This window comes from Labrus mixtus, chromosome 22, assembly GCF_963584025.1.
Source record: "Labrus mixtus chromosome 22, fLabMix1.1, whole genome shotgun sequence".
NCBI lineage: Eukaryota > Metazoa > Chordata > Actinopteri > Labriformes > Labridae > Labrus > Labrus mixtus.
In genome coordinates, this window is record NC_083633.1 from 14,976,014 (window position 1) to 15,001,713 (window position 25,700).

At 40.5% G+C, this 25,700-nt stretch overlaps 1 protein-coding gene across 2 annotated transcripts; it reads left to right on the plus strand.

Annotated features, from left to right (window-relative positions):
* hgfa (hepatocyte growth factor a) lies at positions 1–23,484 on the plus strand. 2 transcript variants are annotated; one of them, XM_061029862.1, is made up of 18 exons: positions 1–272; positions 4,388–4,550; positions 4,710–4,822; positions 5,470–5,584; positions 8,916–9,058; positions 9,765–9,885; positions 10,070–10,194; positions 12,741–12,912; positions 13,104–13,255; positions 13,994–14,087; positions 15,437–15,576; positions 17,094–17,129; positions 17,316–17,424; positions 17,550–17,624; positions 19,726–19,863; positions 20,105–20,211; positions 20,319–20,452; positions 20,720–23,484. In XM_061029862.1, exons 1-18 carry the CDS (start codon positions 209–211, stop codon positions 20,894–20,896), a joined length of 2,178 nt encoding a protein of 725 aa, XP_060885845.1. In that variant the 5' UTR covers positions 1–208; the 3' UTR covers positions 20,897–23,484. The 2 variants fall into 2 exon arrangements, with proteins under 2 accessions (XP_060885845.1, XP_060885847.1); XM_061029864.1 differs by having other exon boundaries at positions 3–272; positions 13,122–13,255.
* The last annotated feature ends 2,216 nt before the right edge of the window (positions 23,485–25,700 follow it).

Genomic DNA, 25,700 nt, shown 5'->3' on the forward strand with positions numbered 1-25,700 from the left:
GCGTGCTTGACGGTGCTGAGGTGAGACGCTGTTTGAGAGGAGCACAAACTCAAGTTAAGTTAAGTGGGGGGGTTGAACCGAGGACGTGCGGCTTGCTGGCAAAGTGGCATCTGAGTGAGGAAGTCTTCTGCTGGTCTCCAGGCACTCTGGACTTCATACAAGGACCGAGTCTGTCTCACTTAATCCGGATTCTATCCTGCTTATAACCATGAGGACAAACGTATGGATATACCAAGCTTTGGTGTGTGTAGTGGTCACTATATTGGATACAGGTAAGACATATGCAGGTTTGCTTCTAGATGATGAATATCAGTATGACATGTTCATGTTGTCCTAACTGTGAACTTTGTAGACTATTTTTTTATTTTAACTTTCCTTCTGGAAGAAAAAGTCAGAAATGAAGCAAGTCAGAAAAGTAGGGGAACAATATTTCGACATCGTTTTCTATGTTTTTAACTGGGACTTTGACATCCAGGACTTGTTTTAAAAGTAGGTGACATGACGCAGATGGGCATTGAATGAACTTGATCACAAGCTTCACCTTGTTCCTTCATTTGGCTCACTCTCTGAGTGAAATACACTAATAACTAAAGTTTATGAAAGAACTTCCTTCAGGCTATTTAAAGAAAGTCTGTTAACAAACGAGTAGAAATTACTTCATTTAATTGAGTGTATCTTTGGCTCTGATAGTCGGCGAGCAGACAGAACATAATAATTAATCAATTCAAATTGTTTCCTGTTCTCATTTAATTAAAAACTTCAACAAGAATAGATTGGCACACCGGTGTGTGCTTCAACATCTGCTTAAAGGTACAGACCAGTACCAAAGCGCACGTTTAGGGGTGCATCTGTTAGAACTCCTTTTCCATTACACCTTATTTAGGTCAGACTGATAGCAGTCACTCTTACATCTGTCGGACTGAGGCCGGTAGCTAGTGCATGTGTGCTTGTAACGTTGCAGAGCATAAACACTTCTAAACAACCATCAGTCATTTAAGCGCATCCAAAACGAGCTGTGCGCGTCTTCTTTAAGCGCGGATTATTTGGTGGTTATAGGGTGTCCCGGTTTACATCCCGCTGCCCGCTGCCATGTCACAGAGTAAAGCACTGAATCCATAGTTACCACCTCCAGAGGTGCCGACCCTGACCTTTGGCCCGCCCTGGAGTTGGGGAAAGTAAAATGTGCTTGTGTCCCGGTAGAGAGATATAAAGGGAGTGCGTGTGTGTCTGTGTAAGGGGGACTATGGGGGTGAAAAGGATGGGGTTGGAGGCTAACATCTGGTTGAGCCCAACACCACACTTTGCTCTCTGAAGCAGATGTGATGTCTGCTTAATTCCCAGACAGAGGCACACCTTTAACCTGCTACCTTCCTGTTGTTTGTTTAATTCAACCTTCTCCAAAACACTGCCTCAAAATGTATTAAAAAGTAGTATTGTTGCATTTCCACAAGGGAGCGATAGCCTAAAACACTTATCCAGCTGAAACTGAAGTTCTTTGCTCAAGGGCACCCAAGTGGGAGTTTCTGAGTAAGGTGAGAGTTTTGGTCATTCACCTTTCCTCTCTACATTTTCTTAAGCCAAATCAAGGTCTCAAACCTGTTCCTGTTAGCTGATCCTGTCTCTTCCCATTAAATCTCATCTCTCTCAAACCTGCCTATTGAGCACATTTTATTGTAATCTCCAACTTCAGCAAAATGCTCGGGATCTGGAGATAGCAGGAGTCGGACTTCGAGGAAAGGAAGAGACTTAAGTGAAATCTAATTGAGCAAGCTGGCCAGACATCAGGGCTAGAACAACACCATGATGAGTGCCAGATGTGGTCCAACGGAGTTCAAACATTAATAACACGTTATCCCCGAAAAACCATTCTCGACCACGAGGACCCTCTTCAAGCTGCATGGTTTACAATATCCTACGTACACACACGACGTCCTGTGTCGGATCTTGGCACAGGAGCATGTAGCTGTAACTCAGAAGCATGAGATTTCCATTTGTGATTTATATTGCACTTGCCGCTAATTATAAACGGAAAACTATTGTAACTAAACACACATTGCGCCTTAAGATGTTTTTGTAGACCTCCAAACCAGCATTTACAGTATGGAGCTCCACTCCGTTAACTTAACTTTTTCCACAAGGTAAAAATGAATGATTTGTCTGGCAGAGGATTCAGACTTAAAAGTGTGGTTTTGTCCTGCTTTTGAACCCACTCTGAACACATATACATTATGCCATGTCTATTCAGTGACACGTCTCTTTTGATGTTCTGATTCCAAAGAACTGTCTCTCAACATATGCCTCTGAATAGAACAAGAATTTCTTAGGATTCTTCCGACTTTGACACCTACACATGTTTTCTACACATACCGTATGTTTGTGTTGGATGCGATAGCTGAGAAACTCCAAAAGTATCATCTATTGTTCCCTAAATATATATATCCCCACATGTTGCTTACATTAAATGAATAAACTCGCTGTCTCTGCAGTGAAACAGCGTGCCTTTGAATGAGACTTTCATGACCTTTAAAGCCTCATGGATGCAAAAGTGTCTGTGGGAATAACATGTAAGAACAAAACTATAGCATTACAAATGTAATAAAGTAATCAAATATGTTGATAAAAGCTGTTCACTCTGAATGCAGTTAAATATGAGATATGCTTTCAAGAGCATCAAACCTCCAAAGGAGGCAGTTGAGTGCATCAGCCTGTTGGATGAACATCTTTCATCTTGGCTGTCTTCACAGCTCAGCATCCACTCTTCATTTGTCAGGCAGCATTAAGGACTAAGCTTTTATCATTGACATCCCTCATACTTGTTTTCTGACACATCAACTAGTCTGCTACTTACGTTCATCTAGCACAGCCGAAAGCACAATCACACAAAAATATTCTCAAATTTCCCCGTTTTGACGCAGTGGCCATTAGCCGCTGACAGGGGGCTCCGAACTCAAACCCTGTCACATCGCGTGTCACTGTGTTTCAGGTCAATCATTTAAATGTAGGAAATCTGACCAAATGTAATAATTTCACCACTTCCCAATCGACCAGCAGATGACAAATCGATGCTTAGGGAAAATCTGAAGGAATATTGTGTTGTGTTTGAAGATTAGACAATCTCAGATATCGGAATCGCACTGCATTGCACTCAGCAGGTAGTTACTGTGACGCTGTTTTTAAAACAGATGTCACATGTAAACAGTGATGAGAAAACAATTCCGCCTCTTTATGACTTTAAATGATCTGCTGTAGTCTGTAAATATACTTTGATATAATTGCTATAATTAATATAATCAGGGCTTAAGTCATCCCAGGGCTGTGACTCCACACTTCATCCACATTTGTGTAGGAGGAATTTGCCTATGCCTAATTTTTAAAACTCCTCATGCAGCAGCACAACATTATTACAGACTTGTAGCTTCCTACTGACTTCTGTGATATGGAGAACGTCTGCTTTGTGCGTTTTGTGAATATGTGTATGGTTGATTCAGGGTTAAAGACTTGTCAAATGATGTCTGAGTATGATTCATTATTGCTGATGCGTTAAGGGAAATGTAGTAAAAAAGATGTTATTCGCTGCTGGCCACCCAGGGAAACATATGACAGTGAAAGAACTTCATCTTTGCTCTACTTCAACCATGCCAAGACTCTGAAACCAGTTGAATGCCTCCTGCTGTTCTAATATTCAAACCACCAGGTGAAAACTCTGGGAAACACGCTAATGGGTTTGACAAGTTCTTCATCCTCAGTGGCTTGACAGCGGCGGTGAAATGTTTGGCCATGTCTCCCAGAATCTGAGTAGTGTTTGATGCTTTGTGAAAAGGTGGCAAAGAAATCCACATGTTTGTTAGATATTATTATTTCTGCAACTTGACAGCTGACAGTTTAGATACACTAAAGGACACGAGAGATTCAGACGAACCAAACCAAGAACTCCCACAGAAAACAGATTGCGCCCAACCACCTGTCCGCTGGGACAAACCTTAATGTGTAATGTGAGTGTCACTCAAAGAAAAATCAAAACTGTCTCTTAGAACTCAAGCATCAACATCCCTTCCAATAGACAGTCATCAAAGAACTGGCAAAGGATACAGTCCTGTAGAAACACTTATGCAGCATTCACATCATACAAGACGGATGGTTGAGACAGGAGGAAACCAACGTTAAAGACAGTTATATGATTGAAAGTTTGGTCAAGTGAAAAGCTAAAAATATTGAACATTTACAATAATTAGCACTATATCAATAAAAATGGGGTTATAGTGCTATATTTGATCATTTGCCTGACATGCTGTTGCCTATTTGTATCGTCAAGCACCAAGTCTGATAACTTTCAGGAAAACTGAATCCGAGCTCGTGATTTTCATGCTGTGCCCTCATGTTCTTGCAGGGTTTTGCAAAAGGACTCATCAGTCATTACAGAAATATGAAAAGACCGAGCATCACATGCTGGTTTGCCTGGATTGTCCTCAGCGGACGATGGTGCGAAACAGTCGATCACACGAGCACTGCGCCCGCAAGTGCAAGAAGGTCAAGAAGAACTTCAGCTGCAGGTGACAAACATTTTCTTTCTCTGTTTACCCGGCCAAAAAAAAATCTTCATGTCCATGTTCCCTTCACTCCTCCTCTTCTCCTGGGAAGATGAAATATTTACATATTTTGGGTGTTTATCATTTTGTCATCGCTCAACTACTTCCCGTGTGTTTCCACAGGGCTTTCAACTTTCAACGACACAACAGGAAATGCCACTTGCTTCCCTTTGACCGTTTCACCCATGGTGCACAGAAGCAGGCCAATGTCAATTTTACTTTGTATGAAAAAAAAGGTAAATGTAGCTATTTTTAGGCTCTTGAAGCTGACCTTATGCACCCAGGTGTTTTTTCTAACAAGAATACTCAGGTTCAGCCGGGGTTTTTAGGAGAGCAAACTGTTTTTTGGGGGGATTGCGGCTTATTTCATCTAGCGCCCAAGTTTTTTAAGGTCCTTGGTTTTTCTGTTGTCACAATATTAAAACCAACCTCCCTCACCCCCTGCTGTTTAATCACCCCAGTGTGGAGAGACGCGTGCATAAACACGGAGCAGACTTAAGTGGAGTGTACACAAAAAAAAGTCATTGTTTACAGCCGGAGCGCAACAACTTTTCTCCACTGCAGGCTGTGGAATCTAGCACTTTAGAGTTTACTGCACAATTTACAGAAACTCCCCCCCGGTGACATTTAATGAACTTCAGGGAGTTGTCTGTTATGGGAATAACACACGAGCTTGGACAAAATAACAAGCGCGCCGTAAAAACCACTTATTGACCATAGATGGGAAAATATATTCCAGGTGGTCAAGGCAGGGGACACAAATCAACTTTTAATTGACCTAATGCTTTATAAACTGGCACACGGGGAGTACACAGGGACAACTTGTATCAAAAAGTGCAAATGAATATTTTCAAATGCTTTTTTTGTATGCCTTTTTACTTAGATTATATAAGGGAGTGCATCATCGGCACCAAGGACAACTACAGAGGCAGGAGGTCATGGACAAAGTCAAACATCACTTGCCAAGCGTGGTCAGATAACATCATTAATGAGCACACGTAAGTCCTTCCTTTTGTAACAAAGAGAGTTTTAAAAAAAGTGGATTTCTGAGACAACAGTGCCTTGCTTGCGTGACACAGGGAGTCAAAGCTGTTTTCATTCACTTCCTCTCATCAGATTCCTGTAGATTTGAAGCTGCAGCCTTCAAACGCTATGTTTTTTTTTTAAATTTTAAGTCCACACCACCTTCCTGGATACTCCTTAGCTTCTTTCTCTGGGTCTGATATTGAACAGGCCTCAGCAGTTGATTTATAGATGTTCACATCATCCTGTTGCTCCTCTGGGGTTAAGGGATGGTGGAGGCAGGGAGGTGCGTGAACGTTTAGCCAGAGTTAAGTCAGATTTCTTTCAACACATGCAGGGATGTCCTCTCCATTGGGGTAGTTTTTTTTTTCCACTGCACTGTAGGCCATCAGGTGTATCCCAAAGATTTTTTTTTTTTTTTTTTTCCAGAGGCCCCACGTTAGGAAAGATCAGTGAATTTGTGATTATGGTTCTGTGCCAGGGTCTCATTAGTGGGGATCATTAGTCACAAGATATTTTAACTGCAGCATGGAGGGGGGTTGAGAGAATGAGTTATAAAAGTCAGAGGAAGTACAGAGTGAAAAGAAGACATTGCAAAAATGTAAAGACTGAAGGCATTTACTATCTGTTGTCCAGCTGAGCTCAAAGACATTCTGATAAAATAATTCCAGTGATCCACCACAATTAAATCTCTTCACAGTATTGGCCTACATCCTCTCTTCTCCTCTTCTTTCTTCTTCCCTTTCAAGAATCAGCTTCACATTACGAATACTTTGTCATTGTTTATTTGACACACGGTTCTAGTTTCCTTCCCACATGGCAAATGTAGCGTCCATCCACATCGCCCTGGCTTGTCAGCAACTTTTAACTTAAAAAGGGTCAAAGGGAGCTTTACTTAAGGGAGATTTAGTGCCACTGTGAGGTTATCTAACATGGGACTGTCCCGCTGTGTGAGAATTACCACCGTAATGAACCACGCACCGTTTGAGTCTCAGGTAACTATTATTTTCATGCTTGACCGATCACCGTGGGGGCAGGGGTGATTTCTCAGGAGGTTCCCTTCCAGGAATGGGACTTCCACCTGTTGTCTATATTTAGTGTTTGAACCATGGGGAAAGAGCTGTGGACTGATGCCCAGTCAAGCGTGGAGAATGGAATGGAACATTTCTGTTCATATTAATAATAACAACTGATAACATTGAAGTCATTCATTGATCCCTATGGGACCATCGCTCATGTTTTAACACATGTACACCACAAAGTCAGTTCACACTGCCATAAAAAAAAACCTCTCTCTGCAGCTTCTTTAGAAAGATTGATACCATTCTCATGCCTGCATGGTAATATGAGGCTTCCCCAACAGCCAGCTAGCTTAGCTTAGCTTAGCAGAATGACAGAAAACAGGTAGAAAAGCTAGCATGGCTTGCATGTTGGTTAGCTGAATGGTTTGTTGTTTTCGTTACCCTGGGAGGGAAACAGGCTGGCTGTTTCTTGTCTTTTCACAGAGCGTAGCTAAGCTAGGCTAACCATTTCCTGACTGTAGCTTCATATTTGGCTATCTCTAAGCGTCCTACATCACCCTTGGCAAGAAAGTAAACAAGTGCATGTCAAAATTCTAAACAATTGTTTTTAATTCAGCATCCTGCTTCCAAAAATTCTTAATGTCTTCAGACTCATTAATTCCCTGCGTGCTTGCTTTAATCTGTTAATAATTTTGCGTTTGGATGCACAGCATTGATGCATGACCATGTTTGTTCCATAATCTCCAGCTGCATGTTGCTTGACATTTTACAGCAGTTACTTCAGCTCTAGGTTTCAACTGTAGTTATATACAAAATATAGCCAGTCTGTTCTCTTGCCGGCCCAGAGAGAGCGAAGCATGTGTGCACACAGTCTCTGCCTGCGGTCCCGAGGGGAACAGACCTTGGCAAGGAGATGAATAACTGGCCAACATCTGTTAGCGCAACATCATTATTGCTAACTTGCTCCCATGCGGCGGCCTTTTTACGGACTCTGACCAGATGCACCCCCTTTTTTCTAAGTGAAGAACCTTGTAATTCCATTTAGAATTTAAGAATACTCTTCTATGATAGAAGTATTGTATGTTGAGCTGAGAGTTACACAAAGCCGATGTGAAGTTTGGTACTTCACAGGCTGTCTCGTTGAAGGGGAACAAGTGTTTTTTCTCTATTTTGTTATAGTGAAATGTTGCTGTTTGTCTTGACCCAGTCCTATTTTTCCAAAGGTGGGACTATGATCTGTAGCACCCCATTTGTTTGTTCATTTTGGCTTAGTTAGATGCCTGAGATTTTTTCTCCTTTGGAGTGAATGATGTTGTGCATTAGTGAACAAGCCTTGGGTAAGCCCAAGTGCACAGAGGGGAGAGCAGAGCAGACTCCCCCAGGAAAAGAGTCATTGTCTGGGTTAGAGTTTTTAGACAAGCTGTGGAAGGGAGGGTGGGCTCTGGTTCTTTTTGCTATTCCTTTTTTTATCTTTATATAATCAGTACACACTAAGCTCTTGCCTTTTTTCTCACTCCAGTATGCCAACGTTATCTTAGTTCAAGGGGACCCTTCACTTGTTTCTTTCATCCTTCAATGCCCACAACTTTTTCTTCTGTCTTCTATCTCTGTCTCCTTGGGTGGGAGGGGGAATGTGGTCAGCATGGATCATGAGGTGCTGACATGTCAGCTTTTCATCATCCCTTCCTGACAGAAGATGAATTTCACACACTGTCCATTTAGTACGGGGCTCCCATGGCGACCCCCATTGTTACATTCCATATGTTTGGACAAGCTTGGTTCTTTTTCTTACATTCTTACATTCAACCATCTACAGAGAGGTATTTGGTTTAAAAGTGTTTAAAGGCTGCCAGCAAAAGACCTGCTTGGGTTGCTCCAAGTGGCTCGTTGCATTGTTCTGTGCTGTTGGTGATTACTGTGCTGTGACAGAGTCTGGCTGTTTCACACATGAGGGAGCTGGAATATGGTAGGAATCAGTAAGGCGATCATGCAAGAGGTGCAAAGCTAGAGAGTAGAAGTGTATTAATGTCATACTTTACATACGGTTTCTTTGAAAAGTCATTCTGCGATTTAAAATGTTTCCTGGTCACATAACATTTTCTCAGAATGAAGCTTACATCTGAATGTCAATGCCTTTTGAATTTATTTTGCTTGTTACTGAGAGCACTGGCAGGTACTGTATACACCACTGGAGCAGCCAAGTGTGCAAGTACTCCCTAAAATTTATTTATACAGCTTACAGTATCAGTTAACACTTCAATAATGTGTGTCTACTCCCCTGTAGGTTTTATCCTGATAGGTACCCAACGCAAGACCTGAGGGAGAACTTCTGTCGGAATCCTAACAACGATCCTGGTGGTCCATGGTGTTACACCACTGACCCAAATGTACGAGCCGAAGAGTGTGGCATACCCAAATGCTCAGAAGGTGAGAGCCTCCTAAAAAAAAACATACCTTAGCAATCAAATTAAGCTCATATAAATGAGAAAGGAGTGACTTTTTAAGAAAGGTTCTAGTATTTGTTTTTGAAGTCTCATCTTTTCATCTGTATCATGCAAAACCATAAATCTGGTTTTACTTCTATATGCAGACAACACACACCTCTACCTGCCTGTTGAACTTACTTCAAACCATTCATATCTGCTTGATGTTTATCAGCTGAATGACAGCAAATCCTTGGTCAGTGTCTTTGCCCCTATGTGATAGAGCTTGATGATAGTGACCGCCTTTTAGTCCCTGGTTTTCCAATTTAAAGCCATTTGCGTATTGGTGTAATATTTGACTCTAAATTTATACTACTTCTCAAAGAATGTGCTCCAGGCCGGTTTTAGCCAAGAATGTCCCCCAAATCAAATTATGTATGTCATTCACTGGTTTGGAGAAGGTTGTTCAATTGATTATATCTTATCACTATAGACTTTTGCATTCTTTTTCTTTCATAACATCTTTTTCTTTCCATCTTTTATGCATGTAAAGCAATTTATTACTTTGTTTTTGAAAACTCTGTGGACCTTAACCTGGGATACACAGAGTTTACCCTATAATTGTTATTATTTCTTAACTGGAAGTTGTGTTTACATTCATTACTCGAGGAAAGAAAGCTCTAATAGATTTTGTTTTCTTTGTTTGACAGAAACCTGTATGACATGTAATGGGGAAGATTACCGGGGCAAAATGGATCATACAGAGAGTGGCAAAGAGTGCCAGAGATGGGACTCCACAAGACCTCACAAACACCACTTCCAGCCCAAAAAGTAAGCTGCAAAGCTTATAATCACATAGTCTCCTTTCTCACGGACAATGCTGAACACACCCATGACAGATGCTTAAAGAAATGACGCTAATACTCAGGAGACATAGACCTCACCAGTTGCTATGACTTACAGCCCTCCCTCCTATTTTCTTTCCTCCCTGTATCCCCTCTGCCTTCTCTCTCAGGTATCGAGACAAAGATTTAAAGGACAACTACTGTCGTAACCCAGATAATCGTCTTCGCCCCTGGTGCTTCACCATGGATCCCAAAACTCCGTGGGAGTACTGTAACATGACTGTGTGTGGTAATGGTAAGGGCCCATTTGTTGATGTGCTCCAAATCTGGGGTTGGGTTTTGTGGAGAATCCTCAACAAATCTTTTGATCCAGCCAATCCCTGTTTAGATACGATGAATGACTCAGTTGCTATTTTTTCTCTACATCTACTACCCTTACAAGCCTAAAACATAATGCATCACACAGATATGAATCCATGCAAAGTTTCAAAAGTGGATTCAGTGTTAAAGATCAGTTGCTTGGTTTTTGAAAAGACTGTGGTTGGATGCTACCAACTAGCTAGCGGTTTGAGGGCGCCATGGGCTTTGCTACATACAGGACTTTGGTGGTTTGGGGTTAGTTGGAGTGAGCTGAGTAAAAAAAATCCCCTTTTCTCCCCTGCAGAGTCTCATAAATCTTTTGTTTACCCGGCTGGGTGTTTCATGTGGTGCCCGGCTTCAAATACTTCTACCTCAACAAGGAAGAATAAATAGGTTGTTTATAAAGGGGAGGGGGTCTGACTGGAGAGCCTGAAGTGTTTAACAGAGACCACTGACAGATGACAAGGGACGGTAAAAAGGAGTGTTACAATAGAGGCTACTATATAGAGATTATGATCGCTATTTCAGTGGTATAAAGAAAATCATTATACAAACAAGCAATTTAAAGGACAAAAGAGAGGAGAAAACATCATGAACACAGATGCTGCCACACACAGCAGGAAGGGTGACTGAGTGGTTTGATGAGTTGGGAAATAATGTGAATCATGTGTTTTTGCCTTTTCAATCATAAGATCTCAATCAAATTGAAAACCAAAGTCAGGCCTTGAGGACTGACAACATTCCTGACAACCATCATGAAAACACCAAGTGAAGGATGTTTTTTCCTGAAAACAATGGTGTTCATCGCTAAATTACGGCTCCAAAAAACTTCATATTGATGTTTCTTTATTATGTCACCAATCTGTGTAGAAGTATTAGAAGAAAATTGTCAAAGAATGAATCTACTGTTCAGAGTAATCAGGTTTTTGTTATACAAAACTGTATTTGATGGTATCAACCTGCATCTTGCCATAGCTGACCACTTTGTCATAGATTATTACACATAGAGAGATCACACTAATGTAACAGTAACTCATAGAACCAAGGTTACGCTAGTGACCTATGTATTCTCAATTCTATGTATTTGTTTGAATCATGGACAAACAAAAAAGCAGTGTGAACACCTTGAGCTTGTGAACATCGTCCATTACTTTACCATTTTTTGGATTACTTTTTGGATTAAACTTTTATTGTTTTAAAGATGAAGCAAATGATTGCCTTATCTTTAAAACAATCTTAAGATGCATCAGTATTTAAATAGTCACTGTGACAGAGACAAAGACAGATGATCTGTGTATTTGTGTTACATTAGGAGGCCAAAAGTTACCTAAACTACAACTCTGTCAGACCCAGAGTATTTGTTTGGTATGTTTTTAACATCTTTGAGAGATTTGCAGAATAATTTCACTTGAGTAGTTACACATTTGGCAGGATCTGACAGAGTTATAGTTTATGTAGCTTTTGGCCTTCTAATGTACTGCAATAACATGAAACAAAAAATAACAATGGGCGCCAAAAAATGGTTACCCTAAAGGTGAATTTGTTCTTTACTTTTCTTTGAAAGCACAATGAAATATTTCCACATGCGTGGCAAAAAACACACAGATCATCTTTCTTTGTCTTGGTCAGACACATACACACATGTAGTGACGAGTACATGTTATGATTTACAGCAAGGGCGGAGGATCTGCATTTGTCCAGATGTGTGCATCCCTCAATGCCTGCCCTCAGAAAGATAAAAACCACTGACCTGTACAACACAGTGCACACAGACACTGGCATGCATTACATCAAGCCAAAGAATCCCTCTTTTCTATCCGCCTTCTCATTTCTGCTTTAAAACATTCCCTTTCCTCCTCCATCTTCTCCCATATCATTTGTCAAAGGCTAAAGAAACAGAGACAGAAATCCGGAGGGGAGAAGTCGCACCCTGAGTATTGCAATTCCTGCACTGTTGAAAAGCAGAATTCCTTCTCAAGATGTTTGGAATAGTTTTCCGGTGGATAAAGTTGCCCCAGCCAGATTGGGTTGGATTTGATATCTTTGGTTTAGTTAGAACAAACAAACTTACCAAAAAACATGTCTAAATGTTGAAGCGAAGATGTATTCATAAACAGGGTCAGATTCATTTTTTTTATTACAACCTGTGGCATTGTGTGGTGTCAGCAAGTTAAATAACTGCATGTTGTTTTGTTGTGGATGTCCCTGCGTGCAGGAATGTGGGGCACCAGTGTTATGAATACACAGAAAGTTTCCTATCACAGTTGAGACATGGAGAGAGTGCTACTGTTTTTGATCATCTGTCTCTAGGTTAAACATGACACATTCTTCTAGGGATTAATATAGCCCTCATTCTCTCCCTCCCCTCTGCCAGCCTTTGATTTCTACATCTCAGTCTCTTTACATAACTTTATCTGTGATTTCAATTTCCTGATTATGCTCAGACATACAATTTCTATCTTTTTTTTTTTTCTTTGCAAGACTCTGACTCAAGTGAGGAGACATATGTCAACGTAACTACGTCCTGTGTCCAGGGAAAGGGCACCGATTACCGCGGCACAATGAATGTGACTCCAGAGGGTGTGACATGTCAGCGCTGGGACTCCCAGTTTCCCCACAACCACTCGTTTCTTCCTCAGAACTTCAAATGCAAGTGAGTCATCCTTCTTTCGTGGCCCCTGACAGCTTGGATTCGATTCTATCTGCTGTGTCAGGGAGGTGATTTGTTCATTTTGTGCATTTGACTGTTGAAGTGCCAAAAGGCAAGAGATGAAAGTAAAACCCAAGTCATCCTACTTTTGCTTTAAAAAAATGCCTTCATCAGCACCATCATTTAAATTGTAGTATGTGTATGTGTCACAGGGACCTCAGAGAGAACTACTGCCGCAACCCTGATGGTGCAGATTACCCATGGTGCTTCACTACAGATCCTAATCAGAGGATAGCCAACTGTACACATGTCCCCAGGTGTGATGCTGACGCCACACAAAAAATAGGTAAAATACTTAATATTTTAAGATTATAGAAACCGTCTTGCCTTTGTTATCAATTTTCTCTCTGACTTTTAGCATGGAAGCAAAAAAGCATTTCTCCCGAAAAGTTAAACTTTAACTTTAAGATCCCAAAGCACACAACTAATATTTTGTATATTACTACAGCATTTCAATTTTTATCTTTTATAATTTATTTGAAAAGCAGAAACACTTGTGGTCCTAAAGCCATGTAATGTTTTTGGAAAGTGGATTTACACAGACACTTTCTATATTGCTCCCATCAGAGTCATGCTGCCCAATGAATTCCATTTCATGAAAGAACAAAACACCACAAAAAATGCTTGCTGTCATTTCCCATGATTCTCTGCTTTACATTTGCTGTAAGACCACATATGTCAAACTGCAGCCAGACTGTTGGCTACTAAAGCCCCTGTTTAGAGTCTGTTTTAGAACAGACATGGCAAGGTTTCATTTTTCTATTACATTTGAGAACCACCAGTAACACAGAAGCCCATGACACTAAATTGATCCAAACCACATAGGAAGCAGGAAGACTTAATTTTGTTATGTTTGCATCAATGAGAAAAACAGCCACAACCAAATCAGGTACAGTTCTTTTAGTATACCCACTTAATAATGCATTAAGGTATTTGAAAAACGGCTTGGCTCAATATTCCATACAACCTTCTGTCTATTTTACAACAAGTTAGCCTTAAATGACTTTATCCTGTTCTTCCTCAGACTGTTATGAAGACAATGGAGAGGCATACCGGGGCACTTTATCCATAACCCGATCAGGAATTCCATGTGCAGAATGGTCACATCACATAAACAGGTAAGAAAGAAATTCATTGTGCATATACAGTACATTTGTCATTTTTCCCTTTTTGTTACCACCCAGTCAGGCGTATGCTATGTTAAGAAACACTGAAGGTATTTCCTGCTTCATCCGCCATCTTGGATTTCCACAGTATCTCTTCTTACGTCATGCCCCCTGCACCCCCCACCCCCCCATCCCACGGCAATCCAGCTACCAGAGAGAACATAACGCTGTGAGGGTCATTTGTGATTAACCAACTCAGGAAGATTTCAGAGACAGGTTGTACTGACGGCTCCAGACTTCTAGAAAATTTTAGGAGTACATGTGTGAAAAGCTACAGAGACTGACATTCATTTCAGCTCAGTTGATGTTTGTTGACAACCTAGCTCCCATTGCCCTATGAAAATCATTTTCAAATGAATGAAGCTAAGAAGTGAAAACAAACAGCAAGAGGAAATCAGGGGTTCCTCAGGGGTCAATACCAGGCCCAATTATTATTCATCTAACTGACGAGAGGAAACCCTGGGGTGCACTCCAAGTGACCCAACCTGACGGAAAGGTTGGGCTGTTGCTCCATGCTTAAGTCAGGCTGTTGGAATAACTTAATTTACAGGAATTTTAAAAGCCAAAATGGCACAGACAGATGGACATGTTCCAGAGCCGACCCCTGACCCCAGGAAGTGCTTTCTGAGGAAAGTAGATCAAAGCCAATCAGCTCCCTTGCGTAGACTGCAGCCAGCGAGTCTGCCCCTGCTCAGGATCAAGGGTCATCCCAGGAAAAACTGCTGAGAGCTACAGCTTGTTTAACATTCTCCTGGGAAGTGGAATTATTCTCACCCACTGACAAATTGTTGCCAATTGCTTAGCATTACTTTTCTGTGTGTCTGTCCAAACTTCTATATAGTAATTTCTAGACTGTGATATTATGGATATATGAGAAGATTACATTTAACTGTCTCGAAGTCGTTAGGAATGTTACAGAAAGGAACACAATTAGTTGAATTTCTAAAAATCTAGAGCAAAGTCAAATCTTTCCGTGGAGGATGTGACTCCTGCTGGTCTGAGCCCTTATAAATGCTTGGAGTGCATACTTTGATACTCCCATGAGCACTCTCCACAAAACTCTGTTTCCTTCTACGGGCTCTGTGGGGCAAAAACAGATGATTCTTTGCACCATAGGAAAGCCAGAGTTAGACTTTCCAGGCATACCATGGTTCCTTACAGTGTTTATGTACTGTATGTGCAAAGGAGTGGGTGTATGCGCATGCTTGTGTGTTTATGAAACGTGGCCCAGTGTTAGTTCTGAAGCACTGTGGGCCAAATAACAAATGGAATATGAGAATCTGTATTTGTGTGTTTTACAGTGGGGATTCTCACTCTACAGAATCCCATGTGGGGCTGGAGAGCAACTACTGCCGGAACCCAGACCGGGACAAACATGGCCCCTGGTGTTACACCAATCCAAATAATCGTTTGGTCTGGGACTACTGCAAGCTGAAGCACTGTGAGTGGATTATGTTGTATTATCTTGCCTCATCTTTTGTCTATCACTGTTTACCTGTGTTACGTTATCCATAGCTAAACCTATAGGTTAACCAAAGTAGTAGAGACATGCTTCTCACACACATGCACAAACAGGACCTGTGGACATGCATTAGTGGAGAGAAGTAAGAGTGGTGCTGCTTCAGTACACACTGCTACGCAGGGAGCGCAACACAGCGGTTGGGGGTTCTGTGCCTTGCTCAAGGGTACCTCGGTGGTACTCGGGAAGTGCCCTGGCAACTCTCCAGCCACCAGACCAACTTACATATTATGGTCTGCATCAGGACTTGAGCCGACGACCCTTCGGATCCCTATGGACTGAGCTACTGCTATCCCTAGCTAGCGGCTTGGCAACGTGAGAAGTGTTGGTATTGATGAAGTGATTATTGTAGACAAGTGAACAAACTACACAAGTTAAATGTTGCTTTTACAAGTTGCTAACAGGTAGCACATGTTTTCTCCTGAGTATTCCACTGCAACAGTGACAGCTTGATTCACATACACAAGTTTTGCTGTCATGTTTTTTATGAGGCACCATAATGGCTGCCAACACGGCTGCAGTTGTTACAAACATGTGTACATATACAAGCTGCTGTGGAAAGTAGGAGCATGAGGGTAATGGCTACTATCATGTCTGTAGGGTTTTGGCTAAATGCTGCAAAATGCAGGTGTGGATTGATAGTTTTGGAAAATTCAGAAAACTGGCACCATTAAAAAAGCAGCCTTGCATTGCTTGATCGTACCATGTGTGCTCCTGTAGAGAACAAGCACTGCTTGTGGTTTAAGAATAATAGGCTGTGAAATGGTCAGTGGCAGACTCTGAACCCACAACAACAAACAGCTGAACATTTTGAGAAGAAACCAAGGTGGTTTGTTGGGTCTAATAAACTTTCACCTCGTTGAGTTAAATTTACAATGTGTGAAAGTGCTGGAAGACGATATTTCAGGGTCAAACAGGGACAATTTGGTGGTGATCATTATAGATCAGAGAACCCCTAATGGTTTTGGGTGCAGTACAATGAAATAATACAAGTGATAAAGCTTTGTAGTCTTGGTTAACTTAAACAAAAAAGCAATGTGTTAGCCATGCTTTTGTCCAATGTTCAAACAGCAAACAGATGCAGATCTCCGCTGACAGCCTTCCATTTGAGAAAACACACCCACAAGCGGCTGGACCCAACATTTTCTTTGGCTGGTTTCAATCTGGCTGCATTTAAGAACCGCTCTCAAATGGCCGCATAATAATCTTCTAAATATAAAACATGTCTTCCATGAAGTTTTTGAGGTCTACAGCAAATTTATTTGCTGTGGTCGCTGGCTGCTATAGCCTGGAACAATGATTTCAATTGAGAGTCTTTATGAAGTGAGGAAGGGTTTCCTTTTCGATTAGGTTTAATACCTCGTGTGTCAAGGGTTTGAATTATTACATACTGCTGTGGGGTCTCATTTCACTGTTGCGCTTTTCTTTACTTCTGTCAGGTGAATCAGCTACAGTGGCTCCTCAAGCAAACCAAAGTGAGTATCAGTTTTACTTATCAGGCTTTTACCTCTTATCTATAATCTGGCTCCTTTTCCATTTTTGCTCTTATTATGACTAAACACATTTCATTGCTTTTTGAAGTTTACTGAAACTTTTTTCCCCTTGAAATGTAAATTACACATACATTGAACATGTCCCTAAAAAAACGTCTCCTTGTTTAGCTCTTACAAAGCCCAAGATATCGTGCTTTGTGCATATAAACACCAGGATTGTTGGAGGACACCAGGTGAGAGGAACAGACGGCAGCTGGGTCGTAAGCATCCAAAGAGAGTAAGTGTCATTTTACAACTGTTTTTAAAGCATGTAAATACTCATTTAATGCTTTTATACATACACATACACTATGCTTTTGTTGCTGACAGTAGTTGTGATATTGTCTTCTTAAATGTTCCTAGGAAGGTTCATTTGTGTGGCGGCTCGCTGATCAGAGAAAACTGGGTTTTAACGGACCAACAGTGCTTCACCTCCTGGTATGACAGCGACTTTTGATTGTTCTGATACTTTTCCTTTTTATACCCGTGAGACAAACTTTCACCAAATCCTTTCTCCCTTTACTCCATCCCCTTGACATGTTTGTTGTCCACTTGCTTCCCCTTTTTTTTTTTAGTACTGTTTGAAATTACGATGCAGGATGTATCCTGTTTACTGACAGGTCCCTTCCCCTGCCTGACCGGAGATATGGAACAGAAAGGTTCGGCCTGCAGAGCTGTTTAGCCTCTGCAGGTTTATCTGAGTCAAAGCCAATCATATACACACATATCTCTACATCTGAAGTTTTGGCTTGAAAGAAAAAGGCCCTATCTCTGTATGTACTGTATGTATTACATATGGTGTGCATCAGTAGCCATTAGCTGTTATTTTTAGGCCCATAAAAACAGGGTTTCCTTTGAAACTCTGCTTTTAGTCTTTTTTACATTTGTATGTCGTCTCCATATGTTGCATATTTGCAAAAAGTATCAATATAGATGATATATAAGTTTCAAATTTAAATTGCTGGCATCATTTATGTGTAGACCTTGCTCAAGGGTGCAGCAGGGAATGTCGAAATGCACCTGGAATTTTAGGCTATGTATGTTACAAATGTCATAAATGATTTAACTTTTCTCCTGGCCTTTCCATTGAACACATGCAAAAACATGATATTTCTATCATTTTGGCCAGGCCCCAACCTTTACTTGTGTTCTACTGACTCTCTATGAGCTGGACCGCTGCCTGAGATTCTCCTGCAGGGTGGTTTCTAAAACCCGAATGGTCATAAAAGGTGAACGAGCTTTTGCAGTTCGGGCCCCACGGCTTTTTGAACTCCTTGCTGGAAGAAGTCAAGGCGGCAAACTCATTGTCCCCTTTAAATCTCTCTTTTATCTGTTGGCTTTTTCATAACTGATAGCATTGTCGTGTACTTGTTGACCAGGTTTCTATTGGTATGTGTGTTAAATTGATGTTTATTTACGGTAGAGAAATACTGTGAGAGTGTAGAGCCGTGAACATAACCCAGTAGGGGTCAGCTCAAGCATATTCAGGCTTCTCGCCCTTGCTTTGCCCTGGCGCCGTCTACTCTGTCTTCTTTCTAAGAACTCTCTTATCTCATGGGGGGGGGGGGGGGGGGGGGGGGTCGGGGTAAAGCATGCAGCCTAACCGGGCGGGCGTGAGCTTTGCACTGTCTCTGCCATCCCTGCAGACTCTGCTTTTGTGACATGTGTTTATTTCAAATACCTGTTTATTTGCCAAATTACTTATCTTAGCAATGACTTAAGTGAAGACCTCTCTTGATCTGAGAAAACTTCTCTTTCTTTTTCACTTTACTTGCACAACTTAGTGACATAGTGTTGCTGTCCCATCAATGTGTGGGACTCAATGAAATGGATTTCATGTTTAAATGTTGCTTGTTGCTAACAGGTTTCACATGTTTTTTCCACTGCAACAGTGACAGCTTGATTCAAATACACAAGTTTTGCTGACATGTTTGTTATGAGGCTTTCTTGAAGCACAATGAGGCACCATAATGGCTTCCAAACACGGCTGCAGTTGTTACAAACATGTGTACATATACAAGCTGCTGTGAAAAGTAGGAACATGAGGGTAATGGCTATTATCATGTCTGTGGGGCTCTGGCTAAATCCTGCAAAATGCAGGTGTGGATTGATAGTTTTGGAAAATTCAGAAAACTGGCACCATTAAAAAATGTCAAAGCAGCCCTGCATTACTACTACCTAGTGTGCTTCTATGGAGAACAAGCACTGCGAGTCTCTCCTCATAATGTTCCACCATGTTGAGTTAAATTTACAACGTGCAAAAGTGCTGAAAGATTATATTTCAGGGTCAAATAGGGACGATTTGGTGGTGATCATTACAGAATCTAGAACCTCTAGCATCTGTGAGAAAACCCTTACTGTCCCCTAAATCCCCACTTCTTCCTAATCCAAGTCTCCAGTTTGTAACACAGTCTTTCTTTTAAACTGTTAAATAAGTATCAAGCTGAAGTGAAGATAACCCTACATTATCACTCATCATCATGACTCGTTCAAGACACTGTATGATTACAACTCATGTGTTGGTGCTTGTTATCATCAGTGTTCCAGATCTCAGAGATTACAGTGTGCAGGTTGGTCTGCGTCACCTTAATGAATCCTCAAACCACCCGAGGCTACGGATCTCTCGCCTGATCTGTGGCCCTGAAGGATCCAACCTGGTTATGCTGAAGCTAGCAGAGTAAGTCCACAAAGACTCAGTAAGCTTGACTATCATTTCATATTTTGTATTGTGATAACCATTATAACTCTCATCTGAATGCATAATAATCCTGTAAATTCCCCAAAAAGAGCACATTTTGATTATGTCTAAAATTTTTCAAAAGCAACTTTCAGTTTGAAACCAAATCCCTCTGATTTGCGTTGCTTGTGTTTTTCTCGTATGTTTATTTTGATGGTAATTTTTTGACTGTTTGTTGCAGTCCTGCCCCTGTGTCTGAAGGTGCCTCCACCATTCACCTCCCAGTCAAAGAGTGTCACATCCCTGAAGGCACCAACTGCACCATGTATGGATGGGGGGAAACCAAAAGTACTGCCTTCTTTCACCCACATGCCACTTTGTATCACAGCTATTATTCACACCAAACAACGTCGGTAATGTTTTACAATAACGCTGTATATTCCTTTCATTTTCAGATTCTGGACACGATGAGGTGCTGAACTCTGTGACCATGCCTATGGTGGATAATGACATGTGCTCACAAATCAAAGGGGATGCTGGGGAGAGCAGAATATGTGCCGGCGGCAGGAGGGGGGAAGGCATTTGTGATGTAAGGAACCAAAAGATTTCAACACAAGGAGTTTTTTTTAAACACTTGTAAAAATGCTAAATAACGAGGCAACATATCAATTCATTGTTTTCACAAGAGACATTTCATAAGGAATATTCATTTTTGGAATTCCTGTGAAATGATCTTTAAAACACATCAGTAGTTTAGACAATTTGTCCTTGGTTTAGTTTGGTCATTTAGAAAGCAGTTATTTGCGTTTGTTAGTGTGCTGTCTCTCTGATTTTTGATTCTACTTTTCTCTTGCAGAAAGACAACGGTGGTCCTTTAGTTTGCCAGGAACATGAGCGCAAAGTCATCGTCGGCGTGAGCATCCAAAGAGCAAAATGCGCCTCATCGCAGCCGGCACTTTTCGTTAACGTTGCCTTCTACTCTGAGTGGATATACAAAGTGTTCAGACTCTACCCCAACTTCGAGAGGAACTGATGCATGGCTTAAGCACAAACTGCAAGAAGGAACTGGCAGCAAATCCCTAGACTATTCCAACATGGGGAGGAAATGAGGAAAATCACCTAATGCGATTGTCTGGCTGTTTTTCCGAGAGGACAGAGATTAGAGCTCGAAGACTGGATAAATGAAATGGAATATCATCTAATTTTTTACTTTGCAAATGAAGACATCATTTATTAAACCAAAGTCTTTGGCACATGCATACAGTACTAATAGTATTTTGACATGTTCAGAATTTCTGAAGCCACTCAGACAAAGACAGTGAAAGAGAAGGACTCTTGTGACTCAGTATTATCTCCTGGAATTTACTTGAATATGGACAGAACCCGGTTCTCTGGGGGTTGCTTCATGGGTTATCCTTTTTGCGACTGGGATTTCTCCTTTCTATGCATTGAGCTGGACTGCAAATAATCTCTTGACCCCCAACACAAAGACACTTATGTGATCATACATCTTTGGTAAACCCTACAAATATTGGACCCAAAATGATAAATAGTGTTCTGCTACTCAAGAATCTTTAAAGCCACCTGCAGGCGGTACAGACACTATGGGAAAAAAATGCATTTAGCTTAAAACCTATAATTGCAGCAACATTTAAAATATGCCTTCCAAATGTCCAGCATTAAAGTGTATGAATTACATTATTGCTGTTTAAAAAAGCTAACTGCAAAGCCGTGCCATGCTTATTGTGTGCAGTAGCTGGACTACCTTTTCCCTCAGTTAGCTGTAACTGTTAGTATCCCCGTGAGAGGGTCTAAGTAGGACTGAGTGGACTGCTCCACATCTTATGCTAATATTTGTAGCATGAGAGAGAGAAGAGTCATGCCAAATATAACATGGCTATTTGGTCTCCAGTTTGGAGGGAACTTTGGCCCCTGATGGGCTGTGTGTGGTCAGTAGGAGATTGTATACTTTACTTTTGTTTCATGGAAAGTGACTCCTTATGTACAGAACTGCAGATTTATAGAGTGTGTTTCCTGCAGAGTTGTAAGGTTTTATGGGTCTTATAGATCTGGATTATTGTTGGTTGTCTCATGTCGGATTGGTTTTCTTTGTGTCTTTGATTGTCTTAAATATTTAAAGAGACTGGTCGCATTGTCAGAAGTAGTTAGATATATTTATTTTTGTTAAATGAGCACAATACATCATTCAAAAGGATCCAGATTCTGATGTGATATTTAGCGTTTTTTTCTTCCTTCTGAGAGTAATTGTGACCCCAGAATAAGTGGTCTGGATGTTTGACTTACAGGTTGACTTACAGGTAACCGCTAACACAAACATGTACTATGAAAGCGTACAAAAACCCTCTTCATTAAGGACTACGTGTTGCTGAGCAATAATATTTATCCAGAGAGTTTAACCTTTACCAGCTGTGCATTTTAAACAAACGCACATACTGAATGCCAGAAATCAAAGGTTATTCAAACATTTAAAGCAAAATAAGTACAAAAACACTCATTCAATAGTAATATGCCAATCTGATTTAAATGAGATTACGAAACACAACAGAAGTATATATTAAAGCTCTTGTGAAGAACTTTTGATTTGTGTTGATTTTGGCGCCCCCTGTGGATAAAGTGGTAAATAAAAATGTGCCCTTTTGATCTCTTCATCCCTTACCAGCAGTAACAGGCAGAAAAAATGACATTATGAAACTTGTTGTTAATGGTCTCTTATCCTTTTGTAGGTCATAAACAGGCTTCAGAATAAGTCTCAGTGTGTTTTAACCAGTTAGGAACTCCTCACATGAGCTTTAAGTCAGTGTTAGCAAAATAAGACCCTTTAAAGACCATTTGTCTTTGATCCTTGTGCTATTTTGGTTGGAGGTAATTTAGCTAGTTAGCCAGAGAGTTTAAATATAAAAAATGCTACTATTTCTTTTCAATTTCCCCTTTTTGCCCTTTTTTTGTGTTGCTCCTATCTTAGTGTTAAACCCTGCTCTTAGCTCTAAGATGACTGTTCTAAATATCACATGAAGATAGTTCAAAACAATGGAAGCTGAGAGTAGCCGTGCTTACAACGTTTTTGAAAATCTGCTCTGAAAGTTGCGTATTAAGCCTTTAAGAAAACAGTATTTTAAAAACGATCGTAAACCAGGCTTATCTCGGCTTCCATACAATCTTATCATGGAACAAAAACACATCAATGTTAGTCGCTTTCCATCAGTCATTTTCCCTTTGATTCAAGTGTGACCACACGTGAATGAAGTTGCAATTGAACAGAAGAAAAAGCTTAATAAAAGCAGTTTACATAATCAAATAAGTGAAACCAAATATCACATAATGTAAGTGTATTGTAAATGTATCCGTTTCCTTGACGGCTGTTTTACTTGTTATTTAATTTTACTTTTATGTAAATATGCATTCTGTAAATTCCCATCTGTAATTTTTGTAAATATCATACTAAACTATTTTTACCTTATATGTTTGTATACTGTAAACTTTAATTATAACAGCTGCTATTTTGTTTTCTAGTACGTTGTTTCATATCTATGACCTTTTCTGAATTCAGCAGCCTTTGTATCATTCCTATTTTAATAAACAACTTGAAGTGACATTTAGCTTTATCCCGTGCCTCTGCTCCTTTCTTCTGGCTTTACTTCTGCACACTTAGAATCTGTTTACTCTTTTTTTTGGCAGTTTACTCCTCATATCAGTCAGAGCAGCGAATTCTAACATGTGATAAATTGTCCTAAGTGGCTAAAAGAACAAGAGTCATCCATCCAGCCACTGAGGGAAAGAAATAATAACATGTCTTAGGAAACATTTGCTGACAAATGTGGACACTCTAAGCTTCAGTCAGATACTATTGAGCTTTTCAGCGGCTCCAAAAGTTTGGGTTGCTCAATATGAGATTAGATATGCGTTATGCTCCAAATGTATGATTGATTTTTCTGTCAAAATATTGTAAGGGAAAAAAGAGAGAGAGAAAGTTTCTGGAAACCAGTAGCTAAATACAGTTAGTACTATACTCATAAAGACTACTTTCAGCAAAATGAGGTCACAAGGTATGAGAAGTACTTCTGAAGAACATTTTGTGAAACAGGTTAAAGTAGAATTCTACTTTTGTAACAGAACAAGTTTCAGGTTTTTTTTTGGGGGGGGGGGGCATTTTTGCCTTTATTGGACAGCTGAAGAAAGACAGAAAGGAGGAGAGAGTAGGAGATAAGATGCAGCAAAGGGCCGAGGTCGGATTCGAACCCACAGCCGCTGCAACGAGGACTATGGCCTCCAAACGCGCGCCACAACCGCCAGGCCAACAGTGCTCAATTTATTGTTTTTTTTTTTATATAATTTGTAGATTTTTTTACTCAGGGTCTAAAGTCTTATCTAAGCATGGCTGAACTTTATATAATTGCTTTCTTTCTCTCCAGCTCCTGAGTAACTATATCATTCTCTTTAATGATGAAAAAAACGTATGAAATCCTTGTATCCATTTGTGTATTTTTTTTGTTCTGTGTGATCGTTCCTGAGGGTCAGGCCCCTCTGACGATACATTCTGTGAGATCCAGGATGATTAATGTGCTCAAAAGAGCTCTGCTACACATATCTGTGTTCATTTTTTATCTGCAATCCCTTTATTCCAAATCTGTGTAGGAAATAGATCATTCCACATTTTAGTTGTGAAACCTTGGGGAGGCTAATGAGGGGCCCCTATGACATTTCTTACAGGGTCACCATGTAACGAGGAAAGTGAAACATCGGTGTTATCTATAGCAGTGTATGTTGTTTTAAAGCTGGTTTTTAGAATGTAAAATGTTAATTTGTAAAGAAACAGCTGTCAAACGTGTAAAAAAGACTATATTTACCTTTAAAATGTGTAGGACTAGAAGTTAAGAGTAGTTAAAAATGGGAATAACAGAGTACAAGTACCTGAAAAATTGTATTTTACATGACTTTCCGCTCAAGCTGTTGGCCCCTGTGACTTAATATCGGTTACACTAAAACTGGCCCCAACTTAAAAGGCATTATGTTCCCTTTTCAAGAGCTGAACCAAAGCTATATAAAAGGTTTACACATGATTTATAGTTGCAGCAGAAAGCACAACACAAACGTTTATTCTGTCATGTGGAGATGTCATTTACCTATTTGGCTTTGCAGCATGAAATTCCGTCTGGTCATTTTTTGCCAGTAGGCTGATTCCACGGCTGCTGGCCGAGCTGTTTGCCTTCTGATCCCAACCCGTCGCCCCCGGTGACCAATTATCGACAAACTCCCGAGCCTTACCGTCTCCTCGCTGCAGTAAAGGGACATGAAGGAACTCAATGCCTCTGCCCTGTCGCACTCATAAAAACTGATACCAAGCAGAGCAGATATCAGGTCATGTTTAGACTTTTTGAAGCTATGCTTTTATAGATTTTCCCACCGGTCTCCCCATGGAAAGAAATGTTGGAAGAGCGCCCTCAAATACTCTTGCTCTTAAACAAATAGCAATCCTGAGACTATAAAAGAGATAACATCCATATTACCCAGTGGTAACCTTAAATGATCCATGGAGCTATGATTTATGTCACTATCATACTTTATCACTGACCAGGTACATGGAGAATCCAGAGGAATTTAGGAACACATATCCTTTCCACTCTCTATTAACACCCCTTAAAATCGACACCATTTCAAGCAGAACCTGTATTTATCACACATTGGCTTACTTTACTATCATTCCTGGAAACCCATATCCATAGAACTGGACAAATCCATCGAAACCTCTAAAAAAAGTTGTAAACCATGATCACTGTCCAGATTTATATAGCACTTTTTGTCTTGTAAAGGTGCACAAA

Bases quoted from the DNA above. Each gene is read 5' to 3' on its own strand.
- hgfa (XM_061029862.1), top strand. From the start codon at position 209: ATGAGGACAAACGTATGGATATACCAAGCTTTGGTGTGTGTAGTGGTC. The intron at 10,195-12,740 runs GTAAGGGCCCAT...TTTCTTTGCAAG, and splicing joins CATGACTGTGTGTGGTAATG to ACTCTGACTCAAGTGAGGAG. The intron at 12,913-13,103 runs GTGAGTCATCCT...TTTAAATTGTAG, and splicing joins CCTCAGAACTTCAAATGCAA to TATGTGTATGTGTCACAGGG.